Genomic DNA, 12357 nt, shown 5'->3' with positions numbered 1-12357 from the left:
TAGAGGAAAACCTGGTTCAGTCTGCTTTCCAACAGACACTGGGAGACAAATTCACCTTTCAGCAGGATGATAACCTAAAACAAATATACACTGGAGTTGCTTACCAAGATGACATTGAATGTTCCTGAGTGGCCTAGTTCCAGTTTTGACTTAAACCGGCTTGAAAATCTATGGCAAGACTTCAAAATGACTGTCTAGCAATGATCAACAACCAACTTGCCAGAGCTTGAAAAACGTGCAGACATTGTACAATCCAGGTGTGCAACATTTTTAGAGACTACCCAGAAAGTCTCACAGCTGAGTTTAACATGTATTGACTCAGGGGGTTGAACACTTATCTAATCAAGATATTTTAGTGTTTTATACAAATGTTAGAACTTTTCTTCCACTTTGACATTAGAGTATTTTGTGTAGATCATTGACAACAAAAATGACAATTAAATCAATTTTAATCCCACCTTGTAACACAATAAAATGTGAAAAAAGTAAAGGGGTGTGAATACTTTCTGAAGGCACTGTAAGTACTTTCCCTCCACTTGCAGTTTGTGATGAATGTGAGACATGCAAAGTCTTAACAATAAAGAAAAACCCGCGATAGGCTTTATGTAGGCCTACTAGTCAGTCACAATTCCCATCTGAATTCAATTTAGCTCTGTTTACTCGTGTGTGCGTTTTCAATCTAAACGTTTTTCTCCCCCCTCTCTCTCTTTTGCTTGAAAACTGATTGCTTTCTGTGGAGAGATTAGATTATCCCCTTCGAATACTGGTTTAAGAGAGAGGAGCAATAAAATGGTATATTCAGCGAAGGAATAGTAAAGACGGCATCAGTTAATCCTGTATTATAATTACAGCGCGTCTACAACAGAACTCCCTTGGGGCTGGCTTGTCCCACCTAGCTCAGCAATATGCAGGTAGGAAAGTGATAGAGGAAATTAAATAGGCATGATAGTAATAGATAGGAGACTGATATAAAGTGATAGGCGATTCCCAGCTGTGAATTATTTGCACAGACTCATGATATCTGTTACATCTGAACATGACCAAACGGGTATTGGGTTGTCCGTGTACCTCGAGAGTGACTGTGTTATCCCACTGAGCTAAAGCAAATGGCAGTGGCACTGACTTTGCTGATAACTGATTTATTGAGGAAAAATGTACTTACTACGACTGTGATGTGGTTATCTTCAGATGAATGCACTAACTGTAAATCGCTCTGGATAAAAGCATCTGCTAAATGACTCAAATGTAAAATGAGTGGTCACAAGAGGACGTTTTAACTGAATGATGTATTGCTTTCTTTAAGACAAGTGGTATATTCAGATCATAGGCTACAGTTAATCAGTTAAATGAGGTAAGATATGAGTACACCATCCACCCTTTATCAATTGATGCATGTGTAATGTCCCTAAATAGGTCATATTCAATGAGAGGGAATGGCGTAACAGTAGACATTATTGTACCTTTAATGCGTAACCTCGCCAGGTGCTATACATTTCGTAACACATGAAAGCGTCCCCCCCTCTCTTTCTCCCTCTACTTTCTCTCCCCCCTCTCCTTTTCGCGGTAGCAGTAGTAGGAAGGCGCATCTCCGCAAACAGGTCACATTTCACTCTAGTCGCATCCTCGTCTTCTTCTACAGAAGAGAAGCTATATCGAGTGCCGCGCGCCTTTTCTAAGCGCTTACCATGGTGATAATGACCGAATTGGGGGTCCTTCTCGTCCCGGTGATGATGCTGGTGGGATCCACCTTGCAGGTGGAAATTAAGAACGGGAAAGAGGCTGAAAAAACTGGGAATTTCATGGAAGACGAGCATTGGCTGTCCACCATTTCACAGTACAGCCGCAAGATCAAGCACTGGAATCGCTTCAGAGACGTGAGTCGCTGTTTTGGTTGATTGAGAGATCCGCGGTAATGCGGTAAGCTGTGTTGATAGGGCAACGGATGCCCGCGGTAGGATTCCGCCCGAGGCAAGTCTTTATAATAACCATGTAGTTATTAAAAATATCGCCTAGTCAGACCATTATTACTGTTCCAGCTGGCTGATATGCTTTATTATAGGTAATGTTAAAGGGATTCAGCGGGATTTTGGCAATGAGGCTTTTTATCTACTTCCCCAGAGTCAGATGAACTCGTGGATACCATGTTTTATGTATCTGTGTCCAGTATGAAGGAAGTTAGAGGTAGTTTCGCGAGCGAATGCTAACTAGCATTAGCGCAATGACTAGTTGATGGGTATCTGCTATGGTGCTTATTTGCAAACAGGGACAGTTTCGTTGCACACAATACACACTGATTTGGCATTGGATAAATGATAAGATTAACACAGGCATATATCTCTATCCATTCTTAGCCTGTAATTTCAGTAATTTGTGTGGTATAAAAAATATTCTGCTAGTAAAATTATGTAGAATTGCATGGAATGTTTATAAAAGGCAATTGTTTTCTCTGATCGGCAAATACGATGATAGATGCTATGATTTTACTATAAAGGAGATCTATCCACCCCTACTGTTGTCCATGGTGGTCTGTGAACCCGCAACCTTCTGGCCCGCAGCCCTGTGCGATATCAAAATTCCTGCGTTCACATGTAATGCTGACAAGACGAAGAACAGTTTCTTAAACTGCATATCTAAGGCTCTAGTCTGTCCAATAAATGAGGGTAAATGGTAGACGTTCTCTGCTATCCACTTTGTTTACATTATAATTTTGGTTATAGGGGATCATCACTTGTTTTGTTTTTCAAGCGTTCAGGGAGGGTTTAGGTAAAATATTTCCCTGAAGGGAGCGCCATCCATTTTCATTTTTGAGAGGTCTGATTTTCTCCAGGTAACCCTTATTATAAATAACGTTCACTCCTCAACCTTTAATTAGCATACTTCTTCAATTCCCGACTTGGAAAACAACAGGTCTTATAAACTTCCACACAGAATTCGGCACAGAATCTGCAATTCTCTTGTAGTGTGATATGTGCAACGACAAGTTTTGAGAACGGTGATTGATCAACAATAGCCAATGACAGCTCAGCAATGGCCCATGAGAGCCAGTGAATAAAATAATAATAATAATATCTATTTTTTGGGGAACTCAGTCAGGGTCTGAACATAAGTAAGAATAGTATTCTGAACTAAAATATAAACGCAACATGCAACAATTTCAACGATGTTTCTGAGTTACAGTCAATTGAAATAAATGTACTAGGCCCAAATATATGGATTTCTCATGACTGGGAATACAGATATGCATCTGTTGGTCACATATACCTTAAAAAAAAGGTAGGGACATGGATCAGAAAAACAGGCAGTATCTGGTGTGACCACCATTAGCCTCATTCAGCGTGACACATCTCCTTCGCATAGAGTTGATCAGGCTGTTGATTGTGGCCTGTGGAATGATGTCCCACTCCTCTTCAATGGCTGTGTGAAGGTGCTGGATATTATCGAGAACTGGAACACGGTGTCGTACACGTCGATCCAGAGCATCCCAAACATGCTCAATGGGTGACATGTCTGGTGAGTATGCAGGCCATGGAAGAACTGTGACATTTTCAACTTCCAGGAATTGTGTACAGATCCTTTCGACATTGGGCCGTGCATGAACATGCTGAAACATGAGGTGATGGCGGCGGACGAATGGCACGACAATGGGCCTCAGGACCTCGGTGTCTCTGCATTCAAATTGCCATCGATAAAATGCAATTGTGTTCATTGTCCATAGCTTATGCCTGCCCATACCATAACCCCACCGCCACCATGGGACACTCTGTTCACAACATTGACATCAGCAAACCGCTCGCCCACACAACGCCATACATGCTGTCTGCCATCTGCCCGGTACAGTTGAAGCCGGGATTCATCCGTGAAGAGCACACTTCTCCAGCATGCCAGTGGCCATTGAAGATGAGAATTTGCCCATTGAAGTCGGTTACGACACCGAACTGCAGTCAGATCAAGACCCTGGTGAGGACGACAAGCACACAGATGAGCTTCCCTGAGACGGGTTCTGTTGTCTGACAATACTGCACATTTTAGAGTGGCCTTTTATTGCCCCCAGCACAAGATGCACCTGTGTAATGGAGAAATGCTCACTAACAGGGATGTAAACAAATTTGTGCACAACATTTGAGTGCAATTTTGAAATGTGGTTGTGCATCAGCAGTTTTTCTTTTGTTATGTCAGGCACTGATAGTCAGCTAACAATTTGTTGATCGCAATTTGTTCCCCTTTAAAGCACTGCACCCACATTCACCCCTTATACGGTTTGTCACGTCCACTTTCTCACAATATGCATTCTGGCCTGCTGTCATCCTGCTATTGACTCAGCCAAGTGTTTGCAAATGATCTGTTACAAACAGAATAGGCACAATGCAATAATGCAATTATAATACAAGTTCTGATCATTGATTACCAAGGTAATGCAGTTAGCTTCAAACTGAATCCGGCTGTACCGATACAATTTTAGCCTAAATGGCATGTAGATATTGCTTTGTCTACGAATATTGTGTGTGTGTGTATGTGTGAAATCCTGCCTCTATCCTGCCTCTATATGATTACCAACGATCACAGCATGACTTGGACGAGAGGCCTATTGGATTATACACTGAGTGTAGAAAACATTATGAACACCTGCTCTTTCCATAACATAGATTGACCAGGTGAATCCAGGTGAAAGCTACAGTATGATCAACTCAATATTATGAATGTGTTCTTAATGTTTTGTACAGGCATATATCTCTATCCATTCTTAGCCTGTAATTTTCAATAATTATATTCCCTCAGAATCCTGTTGTTTTAATTGATCCCATATCTAGGTTGAGGGATTATGTCTTAATTGGAGCATACAATACAATACCAGCTTTTTTTTCTCTGAGTTAATTATTGCAAGGAAATGTGCGGAAATAGTCCTTATTTCTGTATTGAGGAGATGGTTGGCCCCCTCCATGTCCAAAATAATTCAATAATGTGTCATTGTAAAGGGCAATTCCACATTAAAGGAATTACGCTTTGACTCAGATTTTCCACTTTAAAATCTCTTAGATGTAAAGTCCCCTGTTTAGGGTACCTGCGTGGTTCTGGTACCGGTTCCGACTGACATTTTTGCTTAAAAATCGATCGGTGGACACCGTAGATAAAAATGGCTTGGTTTGAGCGATGTCCGCGGGAACCAGGGCTATCAAAGAAAGCACCAGAACCACGGCGAAATCATTGGGATCTCGCATTTTGCAACACACGGTTTGAAAAAGCATGTGATCAAACAAAGCTTCGGACATCATTGATGATGTACTTCTGATAAAGTGATACACGCATCGGCACACTGCTTCAAAGTTAGCTGCTTACGCTTAAATAGTACGCAGCATCATCTGGATATGTATGCAACAAAAGTTCAACATTCACCTTCTGCTATCATTTCTGTCAAGCAGTTTATGCATACAGTTTGACACATATGTTGATAAATCCAACGTATGTACCGAGCGCACCGCAACTGCCTCTGCAACACAATGCTGCAAGGCAAACGCAGCGTTTCATTGGAAATTAATGTACTTCTGGTGTACCAAAATGCAATGACCCTGTCGGTGTGATTGAAGCGTTAGCGATTTCGATGCATGCCTTGGAGCTCCGGTATCAAACGGAACATCACTAGCCAGCATCCCATATGCCTAATGTTTGAAGCTATCTCTGCCACGGGATAATATATTATCTTCCTCAATTATTTAAGTTGAAGTTATTGCCTTAAAGGTAGACTCAGTGAAATGACGTTGCCATGAGCAGCACCGCAGATATTGAGATGAGCGAGATGCAAGACTTCGCTCTCACACATAAACATACTATCTGCGCTTGTGCACAAGTTCGCTTCAAGCTGTTCACAGCGTGTTAGCCAGGGCACCAAAACAGCAGAGAAGTTGAACCTTGCGCTTCAACACTTAGTTGTTGCTGAAATTGACCCTCAAACTCATTCCATGGCAGGCCTAGTGTCTGCGGGTTTTGGGGTTTTCCTTTCTATTAAGACAGACAACCAGGTGAGGGGAGTTCCTTACTAATTAGTGACCTTATTTCTTCAATCAAGTACAAGGGATGAGCAAAAAACCTGCAGATACTCGACCCTTTGTGGAAAGAGTTTGACTCATGCATTATGCTGTTTACTTTCTGCATCTAGGTCATATCGCTGAGTATACCATTAAAAGGGCCAGTAGTTGATTTTGAAGGTTTGCCATGTTTCTTTGAGTAAGAACATCTTTTGGGACCTGAAGGTTCCCCAAGCTACCTGTCAAGCCTTTAGAGTTAAATAAATCCCCATTTGAGAACGGAATTGCCTTGTCTGACTCTTGGTTTTGCACTACCACACATGTGACACGGTCCTCCACCTATGGAGTGGTGACACATCTTTGAACAGAAATAAATGGAAAATGCAAACAACTGGAAACGAGTTAAAAGGCAGTTTTTCAGGAAATTACTTGGTTATTCTATGAAGGATCACCCATGACACTGTTAAATAAGACAAATTACTCAAATGAATGCTGACCCTCCTTTGAGGGGCAGAAAGTTTAATATTAATGCAACAATTGAAAACAATAATTATAAGCAGATCATAAGAACATGCACACAAATATGCTTCGCACACACAGTATATACACACACAACCACAGAAACATACATGAACATTAAATATGTATTCTATTTAAAAATGCAGACCTACAGTATGCAGAGCTTGCAGAGCTTGCATTGGATTGTTTGCGGCCGACGGCTGTTTCGCTTTTGATAAAATCTCATCCCCCAACTCTTAAATAGACTTGATTCTTGTTCTTTCTATATTCCTGGTGTAGTCAGTGTCTTCTGTACCCTAGCGTGATTCACGGTTGAGCCAACATGCTTTATCCCCTGGCCTCCTCTTCAAATGGCCATTGTGATGATGAAACAGTCCATTTGCACTCAATTAGTAGTCCATGTTCAATTTGAACTCTTAACACAAAGCAAACGGACACTGAAAGAGGCTGTTGATCCTGCAAATTAAATTGTATTGGTCGCATACACATATTTTGCAGATGTAATCGCAGGTACAGCGAAATGCTTATGTTTCCTCTTTGTCTCAAACTCCATTAAATGTCTCAAACTCTCCTTTTCCACCCAGGTTTCACAGTCACACAAACTTGTCAAAATGTTAATACGGTAAGATGTTCAATGAGACTCCATTATAGGGGTGATGAGCTATGATTGCTGTTATTACTCTATCAACCTGGATCAAATTCAGATAGGCTCATCCGATGAGTCCGTCTATGTCTTAAATTGCACCCTATTCCCTATGTAGTGCACTACTTTTGACCAGGACGTATAGCACTATATAGAAAATAGGGTACTATTTGGGATGTAACCTCCATCATTGTGCAGCAGCTTACCAGTCCAGCCACCATCTTATCCATTCTTGTTATAAAAATAAATTAGATGACACTGCATTATTGAAATTTCAGTCATTCTGCACGTTATGCATAATTTATCGGATTTAGTCTCTCTGATTGCAGAAGCCAAATCAACAGTGAATACAATTTTATGCTCAACTAACTTCCCCTTATTAACGTCACATTGTGAAGTCATACTTTCGAATCAGTTCGATCAGCATTGGAGACAGTGGTCTTGTCCCAAATGGCACCCTATTCCCTACATAGAGCACTACTTTTGGCCAGAGCCCTATGGTGTTTTCTATCGTTGATGATGACATAGAATAGATCAGTTTAGAATGTTCACCAGACTGCTAATGAGACACACCTGTGGGAGAGGATCACACATACTCATTCTTTTTAGGAGAGTGTGTAGTGGCACCGAAACACACGAATGCACTCACACAGTAGCACACTGTTGGAATAAAAACAAGCAGAGCTGACCTATCCTTAGGTCTCTCTCTCTCTCTCTCTCTCTCTCTCTCTCTCTCTCTCTCTCTCTCTCTCTCTCTCTCTCTCTCTCTCTCTCTCTCTCTTTCTCTCTCTCTCTCTCTCTCTCTCTCTCTCTCTCTCTCTCTCTCTCTCTCTCTCTCTCTCTCTCTCTCTGTCTCTCTCTCTCTCTCATCGAATGAATTTGCATTCCCCCTCTAACAATTCTTCCCTCTTTCTCTCTTTATATCCTACTCCTCATCACCCCTTTCTCTCCCTCTCTCTCTGTGTGCTTGTTAGAAGTAGCAGTAGCACTAGCTCGTTAGAGCGCAGCTCTCTTCCACAGCAGCGGGCCAGAGCTGTGCCACTAAGTCCCTGCCTGCACCTGTTCTTCTCCTCCACTTCATTTTTAATGAACAAAAAACGTTCTGTGCATTCACACAAACCTCAGTCCCCCATGCAGTCGATGCCAGCCAAATAAAAAATTCAGGATGGCTGGGCACGCAGGTAGGTGGGGGGGTGTAGACAGTTTAGTTGTCGAAGCAAAGCTCATTATGAAGATTCAGTGATTCAGGCCCGGATGTGGTCATGATGGTGTTGGGTTCAGTGGGTGTCTGTTGTTTGCCAGCTTGATCATCAAATCATTTGGATGTCGTTTTGCTTGTGTTTGTGAACCGTTAAAGCTAGAAAGCAATGCAAGCAGTTGGCTTGGTGGCTAAAGCAATATAACCTGCCACATGGAGCCTAGCGTTCACCTGGGCTCCGAGACCATGATCTTTATGTCAGGGTGGTTGCATGACACATATAGGCTGCTCCCAAATGGCACCCTATTCCAGATATAGTGCACTACCTTTGACTAGAGCCCAAGTACGGAATAGGATGCAATTTGGGATGCATCCACACACACTCTTGGACGAAACAAAACACACACAAAACAAAGGTTGTTTGATAAACGCCAACCATGGCACCTGTTCCTCTTCTTGTTTGATGTTGGCACAACAAACACCCGCCCCTTCAGTCCCCCAAACAGAAAATGTTAAGACCACACCGTAAAATGGAAACAGAACCCATTGGCCTTATTCAAATACTTCAGAAATTACTTTCACCAATCCAACCAAATGAGATCTGTGATTACTTCAAGGAAGGATGCATTTCTGAAGTATTTGAATAAGGCCAATGGGTTCTGTTTCCATTTTACGGTATGGTCTTAACAATTTCTGTTTGGGGGACTGAAGGGGCGGGTGTTTGTTGGTGACAGTGCAGCCAAATACTCCATTTAAGATGATTCAGGAGATTACTGTGTGGGTGATGTCAGGGAATTATTACTGTACCAGTCCTGGATATTGCCCTTGTTCGGAATGTCACAGAGAAACTCTATGCATACTTTCCCTTTAACAGCTATTTATTTCATTATTATTTATTTTTAAAGTATGTTTATGTTTTTAGATTGAGATATTTCATGTACTTCCCTCATTTGGTTAATATTTACAGCTTTGTCAAGAAAGATCCCCCTCACCAACATTTTGTTGTCTTGTGAACATAGATCAGCAGCCATGGCGTAGTAGATAGTGTGCCTAGATCAGCATCTAGATAGCGCCGTTGGGTGTCTTGGCCCAGCACCAGACGTTGTGGGCTCTTGGGAAGTCTGCGTAGATAGACTGTGCCTAGATCAGCAGGCATGGCGTAGATGGAGGGCACCTAGATCAGCACTGACAGAGAGAGGGGTTGAGAGCATCGTGCTGCTCTGTGGGGTGTTTAGGCTCGGCATCAGAGGTTGAGAGCACAGTGCTACACTGTGGGGTGTCTTGGCCCAGCACGAGAGAGATGGGTGGGATGTAATTGAGTGAGAACAAAACAAAATATCCTTTCATCATCCTCCACTATGCACTCCCACACAGCATTCCAAATGACACCCTATTCCCTGTATAGTGCACTACTTTTGACCAAGGCCCATAGGGAAAGACACAATAATAATTATTGTGAATTGCTGTAATTTCCTGGAAAGACACAATAATTCATAATAGGTGTCCTAGTCGGTCTCTGAAATGCCACTGAAGTTGTTGTGTTCTTTTGCCTTGAGGCACTTGGGCCCTGGTCAAAAGTAGTGCACTGCATAGGGTACAGAGTACCACTTGGGAGACAGCCTGTGTTTCAGTGCAGGCTGTTGTGTTGTATGAAATGTAGACCTTTCTGTTCCTCTTCCTCCCACTGTGTGTGTTGTGAAGACAACTGCGCTGTATGTGTGAAATAATTCAATAGTATTGAAATATTCGCAATGCTCAATATTTCACAACTGGATTAACCAAGTATTCTTGTTTGTTCTACTTGTCTTTAATCTTACTATACTACCCTCTGTCACTATTGTAGCATTAATGCAGGGAAGGGTCATACACTCCTGTGAAATGGTATCAGGCCTGATTCGATGTGAATCACTTTAATTCCCTTGCTGAGTCCAGAAAGGGTTCTAAATTCAGCAGTATTTAGGATGGCCTGCCCGGCCGAGGCTGCAAGCAGCAGCAGCAAGACACGCAATCTATAATCAATTACAGCTGGATACTGTGACAGTACTGTGTGTGTGTGTGTTTGACAGCACTAGGGGACATTAATAACACAGCATGGGGGAAATGGAAACACTTAGAGGATTTAAAATGTTCAATCGCTTTCTGCTCTTTTCTTTTTTCTTGTTTTTCTCTCCTCTCCTCTCTCTTGCTCTACCGCTCTTTCTCTCTCATCCCTCTTTCTCTCTCTCTCTCTGCCCCCCTTCTCTCTCACATGCTCCCTGTCACTCATTCACCCTCTTTTTCTCTTCATCTCTCCTTTTCCCACTCTCCCTCTGTATTCTCTCAGTCCGACTCCCCCAGAGGTACTGAACACCTCTCACCTCGCCGCTCTGACAGTTCTCATATAGCCCTCCCTAGCCTCTACTCTCTACCTCCCCACCCTCCCAGCCCTCTAAGCCCTCCCATGATCCCCCCACACAAGACCTGACCCTGCCTCCCTTCACCTCCCTACAGCCAGAGGGAGGTGTATAGATTTATATATTCTTAATTCCATTCCTTTACTTAGATGTGTGTATTGGGTATATGTTGTGAAATTGTTAGATATTACACCACTGTCGGAGCTAGAATCACAAGCATTTCACCACACCCGCAATAACATCTGCTAAACAAGTGTATGTGACCAATAACATTTTTTATTTTTATTTGATTTGAGAAGAGGAGTGGGCTGGTGCTGCTGCTACTGCAGTGTGTGATCTGCCTCCATTCACTCCACACTTTTAATCTGGAAACCCCTGGTTGGAAACGAGGGAGACCCCTGTGTCCATATATACACACATCCATGCATATCGACCAATTAGTAGGCTCTAGTGATCTTTAACCTTTTTTAAAATTTGTTTTAGATCACAACAGAATCACAACAAAATATATATACATTTACATTTAGGCTCCCGTGAGCAAATCCGTGCTTCACAGCTCCTGTGAAGCAACACACTGCTGACATAGCAACACACTGCTGACATAGCAACACACTGCTGACATAGCAACACACTGCTGACATAGCAACACACTGCTGACATAGCATAACATGTTGGAGGAGAGAAGAAAGTATACAATGTTCTGGAGTCCAGGGAGGATGTCCCATGTGTTCTCCTCTTGGACCATGACTGGTTAGATCCACAATCAAAGGGAGGAGTCTGTCTGGTTCTCAGGAGACAGGAATATAAGAACATGATGTAGCACAAAGCCTGTACATATGTAGCAAAGCAGTACTGCAGTAGAGGCTCCTACAGATGGAACTGAAGGTTTGGTTCTAAACTTTGATCTATTATCAAATCAAATTTTATTGGTCACATACACATGGTTAGCAGACGTTAATGCGAGTGTAGCGAAATGCTTGTGCTTCTAGTTCCGACTATGCAGTAATATCTAACAAGTAATCTAACAAATTCACAACAACTACCTTATACACACAAATACACACAAATGTAAAGGGATGAATATAATATGTACATATAAATATATGGATGAGCGATGGCGTGTGGCATAGGCAAGATGCAGTAGATGGTATAGAATACAGTACATACAGTTGAAGTCTGTAGTTTACATACACCTTAGCCAAATACATTTAAACTCACTTTCACAATTCCTGACATTTAATCCTAGTAAAAATTCCCTGTCTTAGGTCAGTTAGGATCACCACTTTATTTTAAGAAAGTGAAATGTCAGAATAATAGTAGAGAGAGTGATTTATTTATTTCAGCTTTTATATCTTCCATCACATTCCCAGTGGGCCAGAAGTTTACATACACTAAATTAGTATTTTGTAGCATTGCATTTAAATTGTTTAAGTCGGGTCAAACATTTCAGGTAGCCTTCCACAAGCTTCCCACAATAAGTTGGGTGAATTTTGGCCCATTCCTCCTGACAGAGCTGGTGTAACTGAGTCAGGTTTGTAGGCCTCCTTGCTCGCACACACTTCTTCAGTTCTGCCCACAAATGTT

The 12357-nt window shown here is 42.1% G+C and overlaps 1 protein-coding gene across 1 annotated transcript in view; it reads left to right on the top strand.

Annotated features, from left to right (window-relative positions):
• The first annotated feature begins 1543 nt into the window (after positions 1–1543).
• The window catches only part of spock2 (SPARC (osteonectin), cwcv and kazal like domains proteoglycan 2), a 52774-nt gene continuing 41960 nt past the window's right edge, over positions 1544–12357 (top strand). The window contains exon 1 of the mRNA XM_014206411.3: positions 1544–1874. Within this exon, the coding sequence (XP_014061886.1) occupies positions 1686–1874 (189 nt within the window). The 5' untranslated portion in view covers positions 1544–1685. The remainder of the gene's footprint in view (positions 1875–12357) is intronic.

The sequence above is a fragment of the Salmo salar genome, chromosome 01, assembly GCF_965601325.2.
Source record: "Salmo salar chromosome 01, fSalSal1, whole genome shotgun sequence".
NCBI lineage: Eukaryota > Metazoa > Chordata > Actinopteri > Salmoniformes > Salmonidae > Salmo > Salmo salar.
Note: the sequence above shows the minus strand (reverse complement) of the source record. Positions and strands in the feature narration are given on the sequence as shown.